This window comes from Mesoplodon densirostris, chromosome 13, assembly GCF_025265405.1.
Source record: "Mesoplodon densirostris isolate mMesDen1 chromosome 13, mMesDen1 primary haplotype, whole genome shotgun sequence".
NCBI lineage: Eukaryota > Metazoa > Chordata > Mammalia > Artiodactyla > Ziphiidae > Mesoplodon > Mesoplodon densirostris.
This window is the reverse complement of record NC_082673.1, coordinates 66,060,331-66,081,784: the sequence shown is the minus strand read 5'-3', so window position 1 is coordinate 66,081,784 and position 21,454 is coordinate 66,060,331. Positions and strand designations below refer to the sequence as shown.

Sequence of the window (21,454 nt, the reverse complement as noted above, 5' to 3'; positions counted from 1 at the left end):
CTGGAACATATTGCTAAATATAAGTCATCAAGCAGTAACCCAGCCAAGGTTTAGGAGAAGAGCTGGACCTTATGCAAATAGTTTCAGCATTTAACACATGAATATAGACCAGTATTCTTTTTTCATTAAATTTGAGGTGCTTGATAACTATTTTATGTTACAAAAGATAATTACAGTGCTATGTAGGTGATATCATTGGTTTAAAAACACATGATTTTTTTGTACTTGATTATATTATTCATCTCATTTTCAGTAGTTAATGTTCCTGTAGTTTTGGAAGGATTTGTTTAACTAATCTGTAGTTTATTATGTATGGGGCTATGTGTTCCTTTTTGCTTGGATGGTAGGATGTGATTCTAGTTTTAAAATGTAGAAATGCATTTGTGCTAAAAGAGTAACATTGACTAGATATGCCAATTTAATGATGGTTCATAAATTCTTTATAACTAAAACTGTATGAACTCTTAACTTCTTTAGGTAGCAACTGACTAAGAACAGTATTTATTCATTCTGGTCACTAGGTACAAGTTCTTTAATAGTTATTTACATATATTTTTTCAGAGAGGCAGAATAGTGCAGTAGTGAAGAACATGGACTTGGAGCCAGACTGCTTTACTAGCTTGTGACCTTGGCAAGTTACTTAACCTCTCAGTGCTTTCTTTTCTTACTTGTAAAATGGAGATGATAATAGTACTTACTTTATTTGTTTGTGGTGAGCAATAAATGAGTTAAAACATGTAAAGTGCTTAAGATAGCACCTAGCTCACGGTAAGCATTAGGTAAGTATAAGCTGCTGTCATTATTTTTATTATCATCATTATCATCATCACCATCATCATCGTTCAAGATTAGCTTTCTCCTTAGAAAATGTAACTAAATCTGGGCATTATTGACCATGGTGGTAGTTTTTAATGCTAATGATAGGAACTCATTACATAAGAAAGATATTATTTTGTATAGTCTCTTAAAATACAAGAAGTTTTAGAAAATTTTAAAGTACTGTAATTAATTCATGAGGTAGTGATAATAGCCTTGAAAAAGAATATCTGATAAGTTTGCATGTTCTATTTGATAATTACGATAATAGTTACTATCGTGTTCTTGCAATTGTTTCCTTGCAGTTGTGTTCCAGGGCATGGGCTAGTATGGCCCACGTGTACCAGAGATGGCACATGGAAAAGGTTGCTTTGCTGTGAAACAGCTACCACCAACACCACTCTTCTCTGTATTATAGCAACAGCCAGCTTACCTGGATTTCCTTTCCTATTCAAGAGGCACATGGGCAACTCCCTATCCCATGTCCACAGTCTGCCCTGACTCAGCTCTCTCTCCCCTTTCTGCTGCATCAGTCCTTAATCTTAGTGTTCCCCAATGGGTCCTTTTTTATTGATTTAACTAACCTTCCTGATATTTAGGTTAATAATATATTTTGGCTACTGGTTTGTGATAATGAAGGTAATTGTTGGCTCCACACACAAAGAGGTACCTTTAGCTATAGGCCCTTTCCAGTTAACTTTATGTGCCCCCCCCACCATTCCCCAGTGAAATAGCTCATAGATTCATGCTGCTTGCATTTTTCTATTACTGAAGATTGGTAACACACAGCACACCTGAACTGCAGCAGTACTTTCTGAGTGGTCTTACTCTTTCCAATCACTCCAGTGGTACCTTCTTGTCTATTAAATCTATATTGTTTACCCTTGGATGATAGGTTTTCCATCATATGCAGAATGAAAATGAACATGATTTTTGGTAAAACATCCTCTGGACATCAGAGGGGTAATTTCTGTGGAAGATTCTTCTGTTTGGTATTGGTTGTATAATTTGTATAGTTGCTTAATGTAACATTACTTTTCTCATCTTAAACTTCTAGCTTGGAGATTTCCTTGATTAAGAAGAATGAAGGACTGACATGGCCAGAGCTAGTGGTCGGTGATAAACAGGGGGAATTTATTAGAGACTCAGCCCAATGTGCTGCAATAGCTGAACGTTTGATGCATTTGACCTCTGATGAACTGGTAAGCAATTGCAACAGCAGTGTGACTTCCCAAGGATCCAGAAGTATGTTATGTTAGGATTATACCATGTTTTTCAAACATTATTTTGCTTTTCCTAATGTAGGAGACAGATAGGTATTACTGACTAGTGTTTGAATATGGCTTAAAATTCTAATATTTATTCCTTATACTGTGTGAATATATATATGTGTGTGGGCATGTACATATAGGGTGGGTGTGCATGTATGGTTGTATGTATATATGTATCTCTCGCTCTCTCAATATATGTACAGAGAGAAGAAAGATATACCCTCATGCACTCAAAAATCCAAGTATAACTTTACAGTTGGTCCTCTGTATCTACTGCTCCACATCCTCAGATTCAACCAATTGGGTATTATATATTTCTGTAGTATGTATTTTAAGTGGACCTTTCCAGTTCAAACCCATGTTGTTCAAGTGTCAACTCTATCTCCGTGTATATCTATATTCTCTTTTAGAAGAATTGACTGACCAAAGCTGACAGAGACAAAAATTATGATTTTACCCCCTACCTTGCTAATAATCTACATGTAGTCATTGAAATTTTCTGGGTGCTCTTAGAATATCACAAGGGGTGTGTGTGTGTGTGTGTGTGTGTGTGTGTGTGTGTGTGTGTACATATAAAACATACAACTATGAGATTTTTGTTGAGTATGTTCCTACTCCGATAACATTTAAGATAATGTTAAGAATTTGAACAAATACAGCAAAACATATCAGCAAATTTAAAATGTCTGATTTATTGCCATCTGGAATTATAACAACGAGGAAGATTATATAAAGAAGTATTTATACTGTAGGGTTAGTTGCATCCTAAGGTAGAAAGGAAAGGTTAGAATATTGAAAGTAAATGTCTCTGACAAAAGAAAACATGACCAAAATGGAGAAACCAAGTTTCACATTTTCTAGCATAATGGAAAATTTCAAGAATCACTGGAATTCATATGTATGACTTTAAAACTTTGATTTCATAGCCCTCTTGTTACAAGCCATGCAGACTGCATTGCTCTGTGTTCATTCAATATTCAGCAAGTATTTATTGTGATAGGGCTCTGGGGATATAATTATAGTGATAGTAGTGGGGGTTTGTTTTGAGATTGTAGATAATTGCTACTAAATGTCTTTTAAACTTGATGATTTCAAATGAATATTCATATATATGAGTAAGTTATTTATGCCTAAACACTAGTGTGTTTGTTACTTTTAAAATAAAAAACAGAATCTTGTCATCTCTAACTGAAGGCAGTTTTGTGTTTTCCAAATCTTTATACTTTTTCTTGCCTTACTGCATTGATTAGAACCTCTAATCCACTGTAAAATAGGAATGGTGAATAGTGAAAGCAGATATTCTTGCCTTATTCATGATCTTGGGGAAAAGACTGAATTTTCACTGTTAAGTATGATGGATTCTTTTTATCACTTTGAGGAAATTTCCTTCTATTCCTAGTATGCTAAGAGTATTTATCATGATGGTCATGATGTATTATTCTTTTTTACATATCACTGGTTTGGTTTACTAATATGTTATTGAAGAGTCTTACATTTAGGTTTGTGAGGAATATTGGGGCCTAGAGTTTTTGTTTTGTTTTGTCTTCTTACTGTCTTTATCTACTTTTGGTATCTGGGTAATGCTGAGTTCATAAAATGAGTAGGGAAGTGTTGCTATCTTCTATTTCTGGAAGAGATTGTGTAGACTTGGCATTATAGCTTCTTTAATGTTTGATAGATGTTGCCAGTGAAACTTCCTGGACTGGAGTTTTCATTTTTGAAGGTTTTAAACCATGAATTTAATTTCTTTAAAAGTTACAGGATTATTTGGGGCATCCATTTCTATTGACATTATTTTTCCTTTTTTTTCAGTTTCCAATTTCATTCATTTCTGTTATTACATTTATTTCTCTCTTTTGTTTGCTTTAAATTTATTTTGCTCTTATTTGAAGGTGAAAGCTTAGATGATTGATTTTTGACCTTTCTCCTTTTCTAATGAAAGCATGTAATGCTATACACTTCCTTATAAATACTACATTAGCTGCATCCCCAAAATTTTCTGCCTGTTTTCTTAATCCCATTACTCACTGATTTGATTTGATGCTGGATTTCAGTTTTTTGCATGGCTGGTTTATTCTTTGTTTGTTCTTACTCCTAGGGCAGAACTTTTCATGAATCTCAACTGAAAGTCTGGAATGTTTACCTGGGTTTCTCCTCCTGTGTGGGCCCTGATCTCTAATTTTTGTCTCCCAAGCACTTTGATAATTATCAAAACTCAGCTTTTTAGCCCCATATCCTCTGCTCTCCACTTGTCTTTTTCAGCTCAGCTTGAAACAGCAGATAACTCTAGGAAAGCAGCATAGTCTTGGGTTCTCCTTGCTATTCCCTTTTCTCTGTAATCTTGTCCTGTTAAATACTGGCTGCTTTGATAGTCCTTAGCTTTTCATCTTTGCCCTCCCATCTCTAACATATGGGTAATTGAAAGGAGAAGGGAGGGAGGAGTGAGGAGGCTGCTTTCTTTTCTGCTGGTTGTATATATCTTCTTGAGACACTCTGACAAAATGGCCCCAGCTAATTGCTGGAATTACCTTCTCAGCCAGCCACTGCAACCAGAATTGTTTCATTGGTACTTAGAAAGGACAAGACAACCACAGCTAGCTGGCTCCATATCCCAGCTGGAAAATGGACAGATTTGATAATGTCTGTAACTTCCAGACATTTAGTTTCACAGACTCTCTAGTCCTTTCATTAGGTTCTCAGTAACATGACTGCATTTTGGCAAACTAGTTGTGTGGACATTTTATCAGTTGTTATAGAATTGTATTTCTGTTATATGCATGTGAATGTATAATTAATCTTTTAAGTGATCCTTTTTTACTCTTTGAGGGATATAAGACCAAACAGTGATTTTTGCATTCAAACAGTGAACATATTAAAATTACTTTAATGAGTCCATTTATCTCTACTTTTGGCATATTTTTAACTATACCTCTGTGTTTTTGTTTGGGTGGATATTTGTGTGTGTGTTTAGTGGTTGTTCTAGAGTTTATAGTATACATCTTCACCTTATCACCATCTATCCTCAAAATATATCACTTAACTCATAATTTTAAAACTTTACAGTATATTTCCATTCCATCCTTTGTATTATTTTTGTCATTTTATTTCTATGTTATAAACTTCATGATATGTTATTATTTTAACTTTAGTCAGTCAGTTTTCTTTTAAAGAGATTAAAAATGCAGGGTGAAAAAGCCTTATATTGATCCAGATATTTGTCATTTTCTCTTTTTTACATTCCTTTGTGTTGATTCAGATTGCCATCTGGTGTCATTTTTTTCCTGGGTGAAGAACTTCTTTTGTCATTTCTTGCAATGTAGTTCTGCTGGATAAATTCTTTCAGCTTTTGTTTGTCTGCAGAAATACATGATTTCCTTCTTTTAAAGCTATTTTTGTTAAGGGTGTAAGTCAGTGCTGACAGGGTTTTTTTCCCTTTCAGAACTTCAAATATACTCCATTGTTTTCTGGCTTGTGTAGTTTCTGATGAGAAGTCAGCTGTCATTTGTAATTTTGTTCCTCTGTCAGTAATGTGGTTTTTCCCTCCTGTAACCACTTTTAAGATTTTCTCTTTATTACTTAGAGAATAATTTCATTTTTCTCATTTTCAGCAATTTCATTGTAATGTGACTTGCTGTTTTTTTTTTTTTTTTCTTAATGTTTGTTATGCTTGGGGTTCTTTGACCTTCTTTAATCTGTAGGATTATAGTTTTCATCAAATTTGAAAAAAAATTGCCATTATTTCTTCAAAATTTTTTCCATTCTTCTTGCATTCTTCCAAATACTCATATGTTAGACCATTTGATATTGTTCCACAGGTCACTAGGGTTCTCATCTTTTGTGTGTGTTTTTATTTTTTGTCTTCTCTGTGCTTCATTTTTAGATAGACTCTATTACTATTTTAGATAGACTGTTACATTTTAGATAGACTGCAACTCACTGGTTGTCTTTTCTTCTGCAATGTCTAATCGGCTGTCAACCCCATCTAATATTGTTTTCCATTTCAGATATTGTATTTTCATATCTAGAGTTTCAGTTTAGTTCTTTTTTATATCTTCCATATTTCTCAATGTGTTTGTTTTTCTTTACATCTCTGAGTATATTGAACAAGTTTATAATAGCTGTTTTCATATCTTTCTCTGCTGATTCCATCATTTTATCTTTTTTGTGTGTTTTTAAGGTTTTATTGGTCATGAGTCTGAATATTTAATTATTGCTGTAATCTTAACATCGTTGAGTATGAAGAAATTCATTCTCTTGTTGTTATTTATTTTCTTTTATGGTCTAAGAATCCAAATCCAGATAAAGGTAAACCTCCTTGTAATGCTCAAGAGTTAGAAGAATGTGATATTTTCTTTGAAGAGAGCTCCAGTTTATGCAGATTTGATGGCAGTACATTAAAAACTACTCATGTGGTAAGTTATTGATAATGATATTTCTAAAAATTTGTGAATAAATAAAAGTTATTCAGATGAGATGATAATTGATTTACTAAATACTATTTTGCAAAGACAGCTTGATTGTCAGTTACTGGCTGTGATGTAAGTTTCTTCACTCCCTAAAGTAGCCATCTTTTTATACCATCATCCCTAATTAAACAATGTTGTATGTTTGGCACTACTGCATATTGATATCTTTCAGTGGGCTTTTTTTCTGTGCAGTTTTTCTATGTGTAGTTGTGCCTGTAATATATAACAACTTAATATCTAACTTTCCTCTCATTCACTGTCCTTTCCTAACTTTTTTTGGATACTTAACATTTTTTTAACTAATGTCTGGGTATTACAATACTCAAAGGTGTTATAAAAATGAGCATTTTTTTGATTATACCTATGTAGACAAATGAGGTGGAATGGCATAAGACCAGTGGGTAGAAAGAGGTGTCATTCAAGCTTGTACCAAAATTACTTACTCTTATGATTAATTTCTGCATCTGCTTTGCTCTCCTATAACTAACTAACTCCAATAATTTCTAAAAAGCACAGAGATGACATTTTGCTTACCACTGTGTACCTAACACCCACCAAAGGTTCTGATTCTGATAACTGCTTAAAAACATATTTTTAGACTGATCTCTTGGTGACAGTCATAGAAATAGAAATTGTTTCAGGTGCATCTTGGATCTCAAATTTGCATACACTTTTATGTTTCCCTTCTTTGTCAATCACTCCTCTAACTGAAGAGTAAACAAAGTTCTTGGTCATATTATATTATGCAATCTGGGCATCGATCCAAAGCCCAGATGATCAAAGTCATTAGATTTTTTTAGGCGTTTTCTTTCTTAGATATTGTTTAGTTCTGACATAATCCCATAGATAACTCCCTTAATTGTGAGTGAAGAACCATTACACAATTACTCTTACTGCCTTGGGTTAGCTTTTAGAAAATCATTCTTAAGTGTGACTGATGAAAGACTCTTCATTCTGACTGACTGTAGATTGTTTATTCTTGAAGAATCTGGCCTTTCTTCCTAAAGTTATAGTCTTAGGAGCTATAACTTTTAGGTACTGTTTCCTGCCTAACTTTTATAGGAAGACATGTGATCTTAGATGTCGTAAAATGTTATTGTTCAAGCTTAGCTTCTCCGAGAATTTCATTTCATTTTAGTATAGCACTACTAAGTAGTATTGATCAAGTAGTTTAATGTTGGTCACTGAGAGGCATCTAGTTAATGATACCTCTCTTTATTTGCTATGTTTAAGCATACTAAAAATTAAAACCAAGGAGTCACAGAAGGGGATCAAAATAAAACATTTATTATTTACAAATTAGGGTACAAAAGCCCCATCTGCTGACTAAATCCTAGAATTTAGCAAATTTAACCTTAGTCACAGGCAGTGCCAAACCAGATCTGGCTGACCCTGGTGGAGCGGTGGAAACATCTTATTCTCTGAGGCCTCTAGCTCCTTAGAGGAAGAAGTTGATACTACTTATATACTTAAATAAACATATACTCTCTTATATTTTTCTGAGCTTTGTTGAAGTTCTCACTTTGTTCATTCTTCTCCCAAGCTCAGTGGGCATCTTTATGACCATTATTTTGAACTCTTTATCAGTTAATTCACTTATCTCTGTTTCATTAAGGTCTCTTTCTGAGGTTTTATCTTATTGCTTCCTTTGAAAGATATTCCTCTGTTGCTTCATTTTCCTTGACTTGCTGTGTTGGTTTCTATCCGTTAAATAAAACAGCCATCTTTCCCAGTTAAAGACGTGGTCTTATATAGGAGATGAACCTTATTGTTCAACTCTGTCCCTAGTTCTTAGTTGCCTCTCAGACTTTGTGATTGTCCAAGCAGCTTTTTTTTTTTTGGCTCCCAGTAGTTGAGGGTGTGCCAAGACCTGTTAGTGTCCCAAAACGGACCATCTCAGTCAGCACCTGAATTCAGGCTGGTTGGAAGCCAGACCCTCAGGCATCAGGTTTTGAAATACACAAATGTGTACAGTCCTGTGGGATCGCAAACTTAAGTCAGTCCCACTGTCCACCAGAGCCAGATAGTCTAGAGTTATACCCTGGGCGACAGTCGCAAAAATTGGGGCACCAGATGCGTATGCAAGCTCCTTTCCTGGAGATACCAGTGACTTAGAGTAAGGCAGAGGGAACGTGCAAAGATGGCAGTCACTGGCCTCTGTCCACAGAGAGCAGCAGCACCTCAATAGGCCTCTAGGTATGTGTCACACCAGAAGCCTACCACTACTCTGAAGCTTTAGGACGAGCAGAGAGGGTTTTTTCACAGAAAGACTGGGGGTGTGTTTCGGTCTGCCATCCCCATTGAGCCCTGTAGTGGTAGTCAGCCAGGAACTGTCTCTAATTGCTATAGTCACATGGCAGGCACCAGGAATGCAAGCCCTACTGGCTCCCAGAACCAGGCAATCAGTGAGCATCCCCTGGGCAGAAACCACAAAAATCAGAGCACCAGATGTGTGTACAGGGTTCCCTCTGGGAGATTACTGGTGCTCTGAAGTGAGGCAGAGGAAGAGTGCAAAAGATGGCACTTACTTCCTCTCCCTGAAGTATATTTCAGATGTGTGTTGAATTAGATGCTTGCCCCTCCTTCATGGGAGGAGGTGAGTATCTTTCAGATCTTCAGTATCTTTCTATATTGCTATCTTGAACCAGTATCTCAATTGAGTTAAATCTGAGGCCAAAGTTTCTTTTTATAATGGTAAGCACTTTGATTTTTCTATCATTAGTCATTTTTTATGAATATAGGCAAAGATTCAGTGAAGTAAAAATGCATAAACATTGATGTTTGGGAATAAGTGGAATGGTAATAACTGGAACAACAATTAAGTACTAAGTCCATCTTCTTTCTGAAGACAGATTTGGGGACTTCCCTGAAGGTCCAATGAAGGGGGCGCAGGTTCGATCCCTGGTCGGGGAACTAAGATCCCACATGCTGTGTGGTGCGGCCAAAAAAATAATAATAATTTAAAAAGTAAAAATAAAAAATAAAGACAGATTTGGTAGGTCAGTGTATTGTATGAAAGTCAAGGTCTGTCTGGTCAAATGTAGCTTGTTAAAAAATAGTTTCTTGGTGTACCTAAGAGGATACCAGTTGGCATGTCATTGGGGAAGGGAATGAAAGAGGCTCCAATATTGTGGATATTCAGTGGTACATCCATTTTAGGCATCAGATAGTACTACATGGGTAATTCATACTCCTTTCTGCAGTGTTTACTTCAGATTTATCTTCTTGATTTCATTTGTCACGACTTTGGACAATTTGAAATTACCTGTACATGGAAAGGTCAGTATATGTCCTTAATTTAGAAGAAAAAAAAATACTGTAACAAAAAGGTCAGAACTCTATATTGTAAATGACAGATTTTCCAAAATACAAAATTCCCTGAAAGAAATGTAAATTAGGGTTAGAATTTGGCATTTGGAAGGTAAAATGTTAAATGAATATATGTAGCAGCAGAATAAAAGAGAAATATTAAATTTCAGAAGCGAAGGAGAAAAGTAATAAGATGTGATCATTTGTGTAAAGCTCAAATCAGAATTTAGATACAGTTGAAGATGAATTATTTTTGCTTTTATCTAGAGCTGTGTTATCCAAAATATTAGTCACTAGCCACATAGCTTTTGAGCACTTGAAATGTGGCTAGTTTGAGATGTGCTGTAAGTGTAAAATACACAACAAGATTTTGAAAACTTAGCATGAAAAAAAGAATGTGAAATATATTATTAATGACTTTTATATGAATGTTCATGTTGAAATGATAATTGGTTATGTTTCGTTAAGTAAAATACATTTATTAAAATGAATATATCCCATTTCTCTTTACTTTTTAATGTGGCTACTAGAAAACTTAAAATTATGTATTTGCCTTGCATTTTATTACTGCCAGACAACACTGATTTATAGAGATCAAATTAAATATAGCCTTGAACAATCAAAAGATGATAGGATGTTTTTAAAAAACTACAGTGAATTTTGCAGATCAGGTGGTATTCATCCTTAACTGCTTAAAACATGAGAATGAAACAGCTGAAAAGAATATTTGTAACTTATAAACTCACTGAGACAGTAAGCAGAGGAAGTAGAAACAGGAAATAATTTTTAGGTTAATGTTACTAAGAAAGGTAGTAGAAATGGCATGTATTCAGTGTACTAATTCTTTCAAAAAGATATTAAGAATAGGATCAGAGTTTATAGAGGAAGGAAGTATATTTAGAAAGTATCTAAATCAGTGGTTCTCAAGCTTTTAAGCTCCTTGAGGTACTGAATTTATAATTTACTTGATTATATCAAATTTGACTATATTAGAAATGAAGCTATGTAATAATTTCCCTGCCTTCATGCTCAGAGTAGGTATATATCTCCGTAACAGTGCCTGAAAGTGGGAGGAGACAAATCCTAGTGCTAGTTGTTACTATGGGATGGACCTGAGGCTCACCATTATGTTGGTGAGGAGGTATTCTCTTCTGGAAGATTTAGAAACAACCAGAGCACCATTCAGGCAGCTGTCCATGAACCAACCACCTTTCCTGGAAGCAGTCTGCACCCCTCTCCCCAAGTCTTCCTAATTACCAGGCAGTAAAATAGAGGGCCATTTGTTGCCTGATTGGCCATACAATTTGGTCAGCATATTTGCTACCAGTACCTACAGACTTACCTCAAATTGTATAAATTGAACCATAAGGCCCTCATATTTTTTCTTTAAGAGAGCCATGTCTCTATCAGCATCCCATCTTTCTCTCCAAAATCGCACTGCATTTGAGATTTTTAACTTTCCCATACACTAGCAAGTTAGCCTGCCATAGTTTCATAGATGCTGGTAAAAGCCATGAGACTCTTGGGTCAGAAACAAAGGACAGTTTATTACTGACAGCAGTAATATCAGCTAGAGTATCAACATTTGGACCAATTCCCAGTGCCCCAATTCCCACAGTGTAACATGGAGATGACCAGAAAGCTTGGCTGACCTTGCTCAGGAGGGAGAGATTATGTTCATGCTACTGGACAGTAAAAAAAAGCCTGCCTTTTGCTCTGGAGGGAGACAGTTTACCTTCCACAGTTGTTTGCTCTAAAAACACCTTGAAGTAGTAGTCTAGAACACATTAGTGCTTCTGCTAGAAAGATGTGCAGAAATGAAAGAGTCCTTAGAATAATTGTCTCCCTGCAAGTTAATGTTCAGGTATCACAGTAATACTGGTGTCATAATGCGTGTGATTCAACTGAAAGCACTTCAGTTTCTTTCAGGGTTATGAGAATATAATGGATAATGTCAATTATTTGCTGCCAATGGTTATTATTGAAATTACCTGTGACGGACCTATTTGAAGTAGTTTTCAATTCCATTTTTACCTTCTGTTCTCTGAAAGGAAAGATAATTTTAATTGCATATCACATATTTCTTGATTCTTAAAGTTTCTACACAGTTATCAAGCCCTCAATCCACTAGAATTTAGCCTTTCCCTTGAGATATCAATGAGATTGTTACTTGACTGACAGAATTTTTTCTTAGAGCATCTCTACAGGAAGAAACTCTTCCTAGAAGTTTTTGTTTTAGATAGAATATTTAATAAACTTTCATCTAGACTCTTAAAGGACAAGGATGTTTTCAGAAACTATCCTAAGTGACAATCCCAGTTGGAAGACCTTTTATCAGACAACCTATGGCTCTTTTCTTTCTTTATTCAGCAGCCTTTTTCCCAGGATGATTGCCCCTCACACACCAGGTAAGGGAAATTCCCTTATCTGGGAATTTATAGATACTTGACAATAATTTATTATTGTCAATTTATAGATACTTGACAATAAATGTAGTTTGTTTGTTATTATGGACAACAAGCCTAACACAGGAATACAATTAGCCTGATTTGTGACAAGGATAATACTACAATATAGTGGGGAAAAAGATGGTCAAAATAAATGGCTCTTGGGCTTCCCTGGTGGCGCAGTGGTTGAGAGTCCGCCTGCCGATGCAGGGGACATGGGTTTTTGCCCTGGTCTGGGAGGATCCCACATGCCGTGGAGCGGCTGGGCCCATGAGCCATGGCCACTGAGCCTGCGCGTCCAGAGCCTGTGCTCCGCAACGGGGAGGGCCACAACAGTGAGAGGCCCGCGTACCGCAAAAAAAAAAAAAAAAAAAAAAGGCTCTTAGTCTGTTAGATATCCATAGGAAAAATAATTTATTGACATTTACATCACACCATATGCAAAAATCAATTACAGATGGATTGCATGTCTAAACATGAAACAGTAAATTAATAAAGCATAGAGAGGAAAACACATTTTTGCGGCATTGGAGCAGTAGAGATTATTTGAACAGGGCATATAAAACACTAACTGTAAAAAAAAGATGTTTAGTTGGATCAAAATTAAGAACATTAAAAACATCTGTTTATCAAAAGATGCCATTATGAGAGTGAAAAAGGAAACTTGCAGTGAGGAGAAGATATTTGTAATACACGTGTTTGACAAATGGTTCGTATCTGGAACAGGGTCAGTAACCGTACTGGTTACTTACAGCCACCTGATTGGTAAAAAAGTTTTATTGGAACACAACCATAGACATTTATTTGTATATTGTCTGTGGCTTCTTATATACTACATCAAGAGAGTTGAATAGTTTTAACAGAGACCATATTTCAGAGACCTTTAGGCCTGAAATATTTACCATTTGGCCCTTTGAGTAAAAGTTTGCTGATCCCTTCTTTAGACAGTACTATACTGGCTTGATTCTGTAGCTATGTAGTGAGTCTTGATTTCAGATAGGGTTAGTCTTGATCTTTGTTTTTATTTTCCTAAATTGGTTTTGTTTTTGTAAAAACTTTACAATCAGCTTTTCAATTTGTACAAAAACATCTGCTGGGATTGTCATTGGGATTGTGTTTAATTTGTAGGTCAACTTGAGGAAAATTGACACCTTAATAATATTGAGTTGTGTCATTCATGAACATTGTATGTCTGTTTATTTAGGTTTCCCTTAATGTTTACTAGCAATATTTTGAAGCTTTTAGCGTTAAGTTTAACATCAGTATTTCATATTTTGGAAGCTAATGTAATTAGTATATTTTTTTAATTCCCAATTTGTTTTGTCTTTTACATAGAAATAAGGTTGAGTGACTTTATACTGTAACTTATAAATTCTTTTTCCAGTGCTTTTTTGTAGATACGTCAATATGTTTATGTACAGGATAATGCCTGTGAATTAAGATAGTTAACATTTCTTTTCAGTCGGTACACCTTTTATTTCTTTGTCTTATCTTATTGTACTAGGTAGGACATCAGATGCAGTATTGAATTTCATTGATGGGAGCAGAAATCCTTGTCTTATTCCTAGTCTTAGGAAGAAGGATTGAGTGGTTTACCATCAAATATGATGTTAGTTCTAGGGTTTACGTATGTTAGGTTGAGGAACTCACTTATAGTCTAGTTTGTTGAGGTTTTTATCTTTTTAATCATGAATGTGTGTTGAATTTAAGTGCTTTTTTGGGCATTTGCTTGATTATATGGATTTTCTTCTGTTAATATGTTCAGTTTTATCATTTAATTAAAAAATTGTAACAGCATTATTTTAAGGATTTTTATTTATATATTCATAAGGGATATTAATCTATGGTTTTCCTGTAATTTCTTCTTCAGATAACAGTAATGCTGTCCTCATAATATGAATTGAGAGGTTTGTTTTCTGAAAGAGTTTGTATAGGGTAGGTATTATTTGCTCCTTAAATGTTTGGTAAAATTTATCACTGAAATTACCTGTGCCTGGAGATTTTTTGTGGGAAGGGATTTAATTACGAATTTAGCTTTGTTAGTAGATGCAGAGCCATTCCAATTTTCTCTTTCTTTAGCTTGTGTTGATCGTTGTTGTCCTTCAAGATATTAATCCATTCCATCCAAGTTGTTGAATTATTGCAGAAGTCCTCCAAAATACTCTCTCATTGTCTTTTTAATGTTTGCAGGATTGTAGTAAATGGCCCCTCTATTTACTAATTATGGGTTTAATTTACTCCTCTTTTTCTAGTTTCTTAGGTGGAAACATAAGTAATTGATTTGTAGCATCTCTCCTCTGATAAATGCATTTAGAGCTATAGATTTCCATCAAAGTATCACTTAACCTTCATTCCATATTTTTCATTTTATTTCAGCTTAACATATTTTCTAATATCCTTTCAGATTTCTTCTTTGACCCATGCTTATTTATAAGGTGGTGTTTTAATTTCCAACTATGTAGGGATTTTTGTGATGTGTGTGTATGTGTTTGTGTGTGTATACAGGTTTTTTTTTAAGTGATTTCTCACTTAATTTCATTGTGGTTAGGGATAACCAGTCTTTTTAAATTTATGCAAACTTGTTTATAACCTAGTACATACACGGTCTCTAGGTATTTTTTCCATATATACTTGAAATATGTATATGCTGTGGTTGGGTGACCTCAATTTGTGTTAAGTCAAGTTGTATTAGGTTCAATAGCTGAGGTTTTGGTTTTTTCTTAATTTTTATTTTATATTGATGTATAGTTGATTTTCAGTGTTTTGTGTTAGTTTCAGGTGTACAGCAAAGTGATTCAGTTACACATATACATGTGTCTATTTTTCAAATTCTTTTCCCATTTAGGTTATTATAGAATATTGAGTAGAGTTCCCTGTGCTATACAGTAGGTCCTTGTTGGTTATCTATTTTAAATATAGTAGTGCATATATGTTAATCCTGAACTCCCAATTTATCCCTCCCCCACACCTTTCCCCTTTGGTAAACATAAGTTTGTTTTCTAAGTCTGTGAGTCTGTTTCTGTTTTGTAAATAAGTTCACTTGTATCATTTTTTTAGATTCCACATATAAGTGATATCATATGATATTTGTCTTTCTGTGTCTGACTTACTTCACTTAGTATGATAATCCCCAGGTCTATCCATGTTGCTGCAAATGGCATTTCATTCTTTTTAATGGGTGAGTAATATTACGTTGTATATATGTACCACATTTTTTTAATCCATTCATCTGTCAGTGGACATTTAGTTTGCTTCCATATCTTGGCTATTGTAAACAACGCTGCAGTGAACATTAGGGTGCATGTATCCTTTTGAACCATGGTTTTCTCTGGATATACCCAGGAAAGTGGGATTGCTGGATCATACGATAGCTCTATTTTTAGTTTTTTAAGGAACTTCCATACTGTTCTTCATAGTGGCTATACCAACTTACATTCCCACCAACAGTGTAGGAGGGCTCCCTTTTCTCTACACCCTCTACAGCATTTATTATTTGTAGTCTTTTTGATGATGGCCATTCTGGCTGGTGTGAGGTGACACCTCATTGTAGTTTGATTTGTATTTCTCTAGTAACTAGCGATGTTGAGCATCTTTTCATGTGCCTCTTAGCCATCTGGATGGCTAAGAAAAAACCATCTTTTTTTTTTTTTTTTTTTCTTTTTTGGCTGCACCACATGGCTTGTGGGATCCTAGTTTCCTGACCACAGATTGAACCCAGGCCCCCAGCAGTGGAAGTGCCAAGTCCTAACCACTGTACCACCAGGGAATTCTCTGTATGTCTTCTTTAGAGAAATGTCTATTGAGATCTTCTGCCCATTTTTTGATTGGGTTGTTTGTTTTTTTGATATTGAGCCACATGAGCTGTTTGTAAATTTTGGAGATTAATCCCTTGTCGGTTGCTTCGTTTGCAAATATTTTCTCCCATTCTCTGGGCTGTCTTTTCGTTTTGTTTATGGTTTCGTTTGCTGTGCAAAAGTTTTTGAGTTTAATTAGGTCCCATTTGTTTATTTTTGTTTTTATTTCCATTACTCTAGGAGATGTATCGAAAAAGATATTGCTGAAATTTATGTCAAAGAGTGTTCTGCCTATGTTTTCCTCTGAGAGTTTTATAGTATCCAGTTTTACATTTAGGTCTTCAATCCATCTTGAGTTTATTTTTTTGTATGGTGTCAAAGAATGTTCTGATTTCATTCTTTTACATGTAGCTGTCCAGTTTTCCTAGCACCACTTTTTGAAGAGACTGTCTTTTTCTCCATTGTATGTTCTTGTCTCCTTTGTTGTGGATTCATTGACCACAGGTGCGTGGGTTTATTTCTAGGCTTTGGTATATCTTTCCATCTGTTTGTGTCATCTTCAGTTTCTTTCATCAGTGTCATAGTTTTCTGAGTACAGGTCTTTTATCTCCTTAGGTAGGTATATTCCTAGGTATTTTATTCTTTTTGATGCAAAGGTAAGTGGTATTGTTTCTTTAATTTCTCTTTCCAATCTTTCTTTGTTAGTGTATAGAAATGCAACAGATTTCTGTGTATTAATTTCGTATCCTGCAACTTTACCGAATTCATGGATGAGCTCTAGTAGTTTTCTGGTAGCATCTTTAGAATTTTCTATGTATAGTATCATGTCATCTGCAAGCAGTGACAGTTTTACTTCTTCTTTTCCAATTTGGATTTCTTTTATTTCCTTTTCTTTTCTGATTGCCATGGCTAGGACTTGCAAAACTATGGTGAACAAAAGTGGAAAGAGTGGACATCCTTGTCTTGTTCCTGATCTTAGAGGAAATTCTTTCAGCTTTTCACCATTGGGTATGATATTAACTGTAGGTTTGTCATTTATGGCCTTTATTATGTTGAGGTAGGTTCCCTCTATGCCCACTTTCTGGAGAGTTTTTATCATAAATGGGTGTTGAATTTTGTCAAAAGCTTTTTCTGCATCTACAGAGATGATCATATGGTTTTTATTCTTCAATTTGTTATTTTGGTTTATCACACTGATTGATTTGCAGATATTGAAAACTCCTTGCATCCCTGGGATAAACCACACTTGGTCATGGTGTATTATCCTATTAATGCATTGTTTCTAGTTGTGGCCTTTTCTTTTCCACCTAGAGAAGTTCCTTTAGCATTTGTTGCAAAGCTGGTCTGGTGGTGCTGACTTCTGTTAGCTTTTGCTTGTCTGTAAAGCTTTTGATTTCTCTTATCAAATCTGAATGAGAGCCTTGCTGGGTAGAGTGTTCTTGGTTGTATGTTCTTCCCTTTCATCACTTTATCGTGGCACTCCCTTCTGGCCTGCAGAGTTTCTGCTGAGAAATCAGCTGATAACCTTATGGGAGTTCTCTTGTACATTATTTGTTGCTTTTCCCTTGTTGCTTTTAATTTTTTTTCTTTGTCTTTAATTTTTGTCAGTTTGATTATTGTGTGTCTCAGTATGTTCCTCCTTGGGTTTATCCTGCCTGGGACTCTCTGTGCTTCCTGGACTTGGGTGACTGTTTCCTTTCCCATGTTAGTGAAGTTTCCAGATATTATCTCTTCAAATATTTTCTCAGGTTCTTTTTCTCTCTTCTCCTTTTGGGACCCCTATAATGTGAATGTCTGTGAGTTTAATGTTGTACCATAGTCCTGTTCGACTGTCCTCAATTTTTCTTTATTGTGGTCTGTGGCAGTGATTTCCACTGTTCTGTCTTCAAGCTCACTTATCCATTCTTCTGCCTCATTTATTTTGCTACAGATTACTTCTATTGTATTTTTAATTTCAGTTATTGTATTTTTCATCTCTGTTCTTTATATTTGCTAGCTCTTTGGTAAACATTTCTTGTATCTTCTTGGTCTGTGCCTCCATTCTTTTTCTGATATCTTGGATCATCTTTACTGTCATTCTGAATTCTTTTTTGGGTAGATTGACTGTCTCCACTTCACTTAGTTGTTCTTCTGGGGTTTTATCTTGTTCCTTTGTCTGGGACATATTCCTCTGCCGTCTCATTTTATCTAACTTCCTGTGATTGTGGTTTCCATTCTGTAGGCTGCAGGGTGGTAGTTTTTCTTGCTTCTGCTGTCTGCCCCCATCTCGTTGTGCCTTCTTCTTTGTCTTTGGATGTAGGATATCGTTTTTGGTAGGTTCCAGTGGGTTTTTTGTTGATGGTTGTTCAGCAGTTAGTTATTTTGGTGTTTTTGTGAGAGGAGGTGAGCTTACATCCTTCTACTCCGCCATCTTGTCTTCACCCAACATTTGACACTCTTGAGCCTCTGAATTCACAGGGGAAGGTGGTCCTCATTGTTGCCACCGAGTCAGCAGAGTGTGTGGCTGCAGCTCTGCCTCCTCTCAATTAGTTGAATTTTTAATATCCCTTTTGTCCTTCTCTGTACTTATTACAGTTTCCAGGTGAGGAGGTTACAGTCTTCAACTGTAATTGTGAATTTTAAAGTTTCTCCTTTTAATTTTTAGTCTTGTCAGTCTTAATTCAAGTATTTTGAAGCTGTGTAATGTTAGGAGCATACACATTTAAGATTTTTTTTTGTTCTCTAGATGAAGTGACCCTTTTGTCATTATGAAATGCCTGTTTTTATCTCTGGCTAATACTCCTTGTCATGAAACATACTCTGTTTGATACTAGTGTAACCACAACAGCTTTCTTGTGATTAGTATTTATAGGATTAAATTTTTTCCATCCTTAACCTGCAACATGTGTCTTAATATTTAAAACATGTTTACTAGTTATCCGTTGCTATATAACCAGTTATCCCAAAACTTAGTGATTTAAAACAGAAACATTTATTATGTCATACTTTTGTGGGTTGGGAATTTGAAAGGCATTTAGCTTGGTGGTTTGGGTTCAGGATATTTCTTAAGGCTGTACTCAGGGTGTTGGCCTGGGCTGTAGTCATCTGAAGCTTGACAGGGGCTTCAGGATCCACTTACAAGTTCACTCACGTGGTTGTTGGCAGGAAACCTCAGCTTCTAGCCATGTGAGCCCCTTCATGAGGTTGCTCATGACATGGCCACTGCCTTCCCTTAGAGTGAGTGATCTGAGGAGGGTTGTGGGGAGAACAGAAGTGACCAAGATGGAAATTGTAATGTTTTCTATACTAGATCTTGGTAGTGATATACTGTTATTTCTGCTATATTCTGTTGGTCACACAGGCCCACCCTAGTACACTGTGAGTGGGGAAGACATACGGCTGTGAATAAAAGAAGGCAGGGATCAAAGGGTGCCACTTTGGTAGCTGGGTGTCATAGCCACTGATATGGGCATTGGGGGCACTGGCATACCCATTGTTCCCAATGATTTATGGCCTTCTCACATGCAAAATAGGTACCCTGCAAAGGTCTCTTAAAGTCATATTCTAATATAGCATTCACTCAAAGGCAAGTATATCATCAGCTAAATCTTGTCCAGGTGTAGATGAGGATCCTTTAAGGACAGCTCCTTGGGTACAGTTGCTCTTGATCTGTAGCCCTGTGAACTAAAAGACTAGTTATCTGCACCAGTATATCCAATATAACATGATAGGATAAGCATAGGATTATCACTGTACACATTTCTGTACAAAAAGAGGGAATATGGAAGGTACACAGGGGTGACAGGTCCAAAGCAATTCCAAAATCTAGCCAGGCAAAATGTCAGAAGTTTCTCAAGTAAGACTCAACCCTCCTCTTATTTGGAAGTGTTTCTCCCTGGCTCTTGGTTCTTTCTTCTGCCCTCTGGGCTCTTGATTCCACCCTTTAGGTCATCTTTCCTTATTCCTGAGAGATTACAGGCATACCTCGTTTTATTGTGCTTTACTTTATTGCACTTTGCAGATATTGCAGTTTTTACAAATTGAAGGTTTATGGCAACCCTGTGTTGAGAAGTATCCTCTAGTTGACTCTTGGCTCTTTTTCTAGTAACATGCTTAATTGAGGTGGTATTTTAGAACTAACAACTTAAGATTCAGCATCTGAATTCCTCAGTTTTGATATGCACATGCCTCTGGCCAGGGCAGTAACTATTCCTGGGTGAAGATTGGTGGTTGGGAAGAAGATGGTAGCTATAGAAACTGGCACCTGGATCGAGCTTCCAACAGCACTGTACAAGCTACCGCTATAGTATAAATCTAACCATGGCTGGTGTTCCAAAAAGCCTAAATTTGTCAATACAAGCATACCTCATTTTATTATGCTTTGCTTTGTTGTAGTTCTCAGATATTGCATGTTTTTGTTTTTGTTTTTACAAATTGTAGGTTTGTCACAACTGTGTGTCAAGCAAGTCTATAAGCAACTTTTTTCCAACAGCATTCGCTCACCTTGTCTTTCTTTGTCACATTTTGGTGATTCTCACAGTATTTCATATTTTTCATTATTATATTTGTTATGGTGATGTGTGATCAGTGATCTTTAAAGTTAGCATTGTAATTGTTTTGGGGCACCACAAACCATGCCCATATCAGATGGCAGACTTAAGAGATAAAGGTGTGTGTTCTGATTGCTCTGCTGATTAGCAGATTAGTGTTTACTGTTCCCCCATCTCTCCCTCTGCTTGGGCCTCCCTATTCTCTGAGACACAATAATATTGAAATTAGGCCAATTAATAACCCTACAGTAGCATCTAAGTGTTCAAGTGAAAGGAAGAATTGCATGTCTATCACTTTAAATCAAAAGCTAGAAATGATTAAGCTAAATAAGGAAGGCATGTCAGAAGCCAAGATAAGCTAAAAGCTAGGCCTCTTGTGCCAGTTAGCCAAGTTGTGAATGCAACAAAAAAGTTCTTGAAGAAAATTTAAAGTACTACTCCAGTGAACACATGAATGGAAGTCTAATTAAAGTCTAATGGAAGTCTAGTTCTCCAGTCTAATTACATGGAGAAAGTTTTAGTAGTCTGGATAGAAGATCAGACCAGCGACAACATTCCCTTAAACCAAAGCCTAATCCAAAGCAAGGCCCTACTTTTCTGCAATTCCATAAAGGCTGAGAAAGATGAGGAAGCTGCAGAAGAAAAGTTTGAAACTAGAAGAGATTAGTTCATTAGGTTTAAGGAAAGAAGCCGTCTCCATAACATAAAAATGCAAGGTGAAGAAGCAAGTGCTGATGTAGAAGCCGTAGCAAGTTATCCAGCTAAACACCATTACACAACAGATTTTCAATGTAGGTGAAACAGCCTTATATGGGAAGAAGA

General features: G+C 35.8%; 1 protein-coding gene across 2 annotated transcripts in view; it reads left to right on the top strand.

The window, feature by feature from the left end:
* Positions 1–21,454, top strand: part of NUDCD1 (NudC domain containing 1) — an 87,800-nt gene that overhangs the window by 43,634 nt on the left and 22,712 nt on the right. The window contains exons 7-8 of one of the 2 annotated variants that reach the window (XM_060115693.1): positions 1,874–2,018; positions 6,374–6,499. In XM_060115693.1, the coding sequence (XP_059971676.1) occupies positions 1,874–2,018; positions 6,374–6,499 (271 nt within the window). The remainder of the gene's footprint in view (positions 1–1,873; positions 2,019–6,373; positions 6,500–21,454) is intronic. The other variant, XM_060115694.1, reaches the window with a different exon arrangement.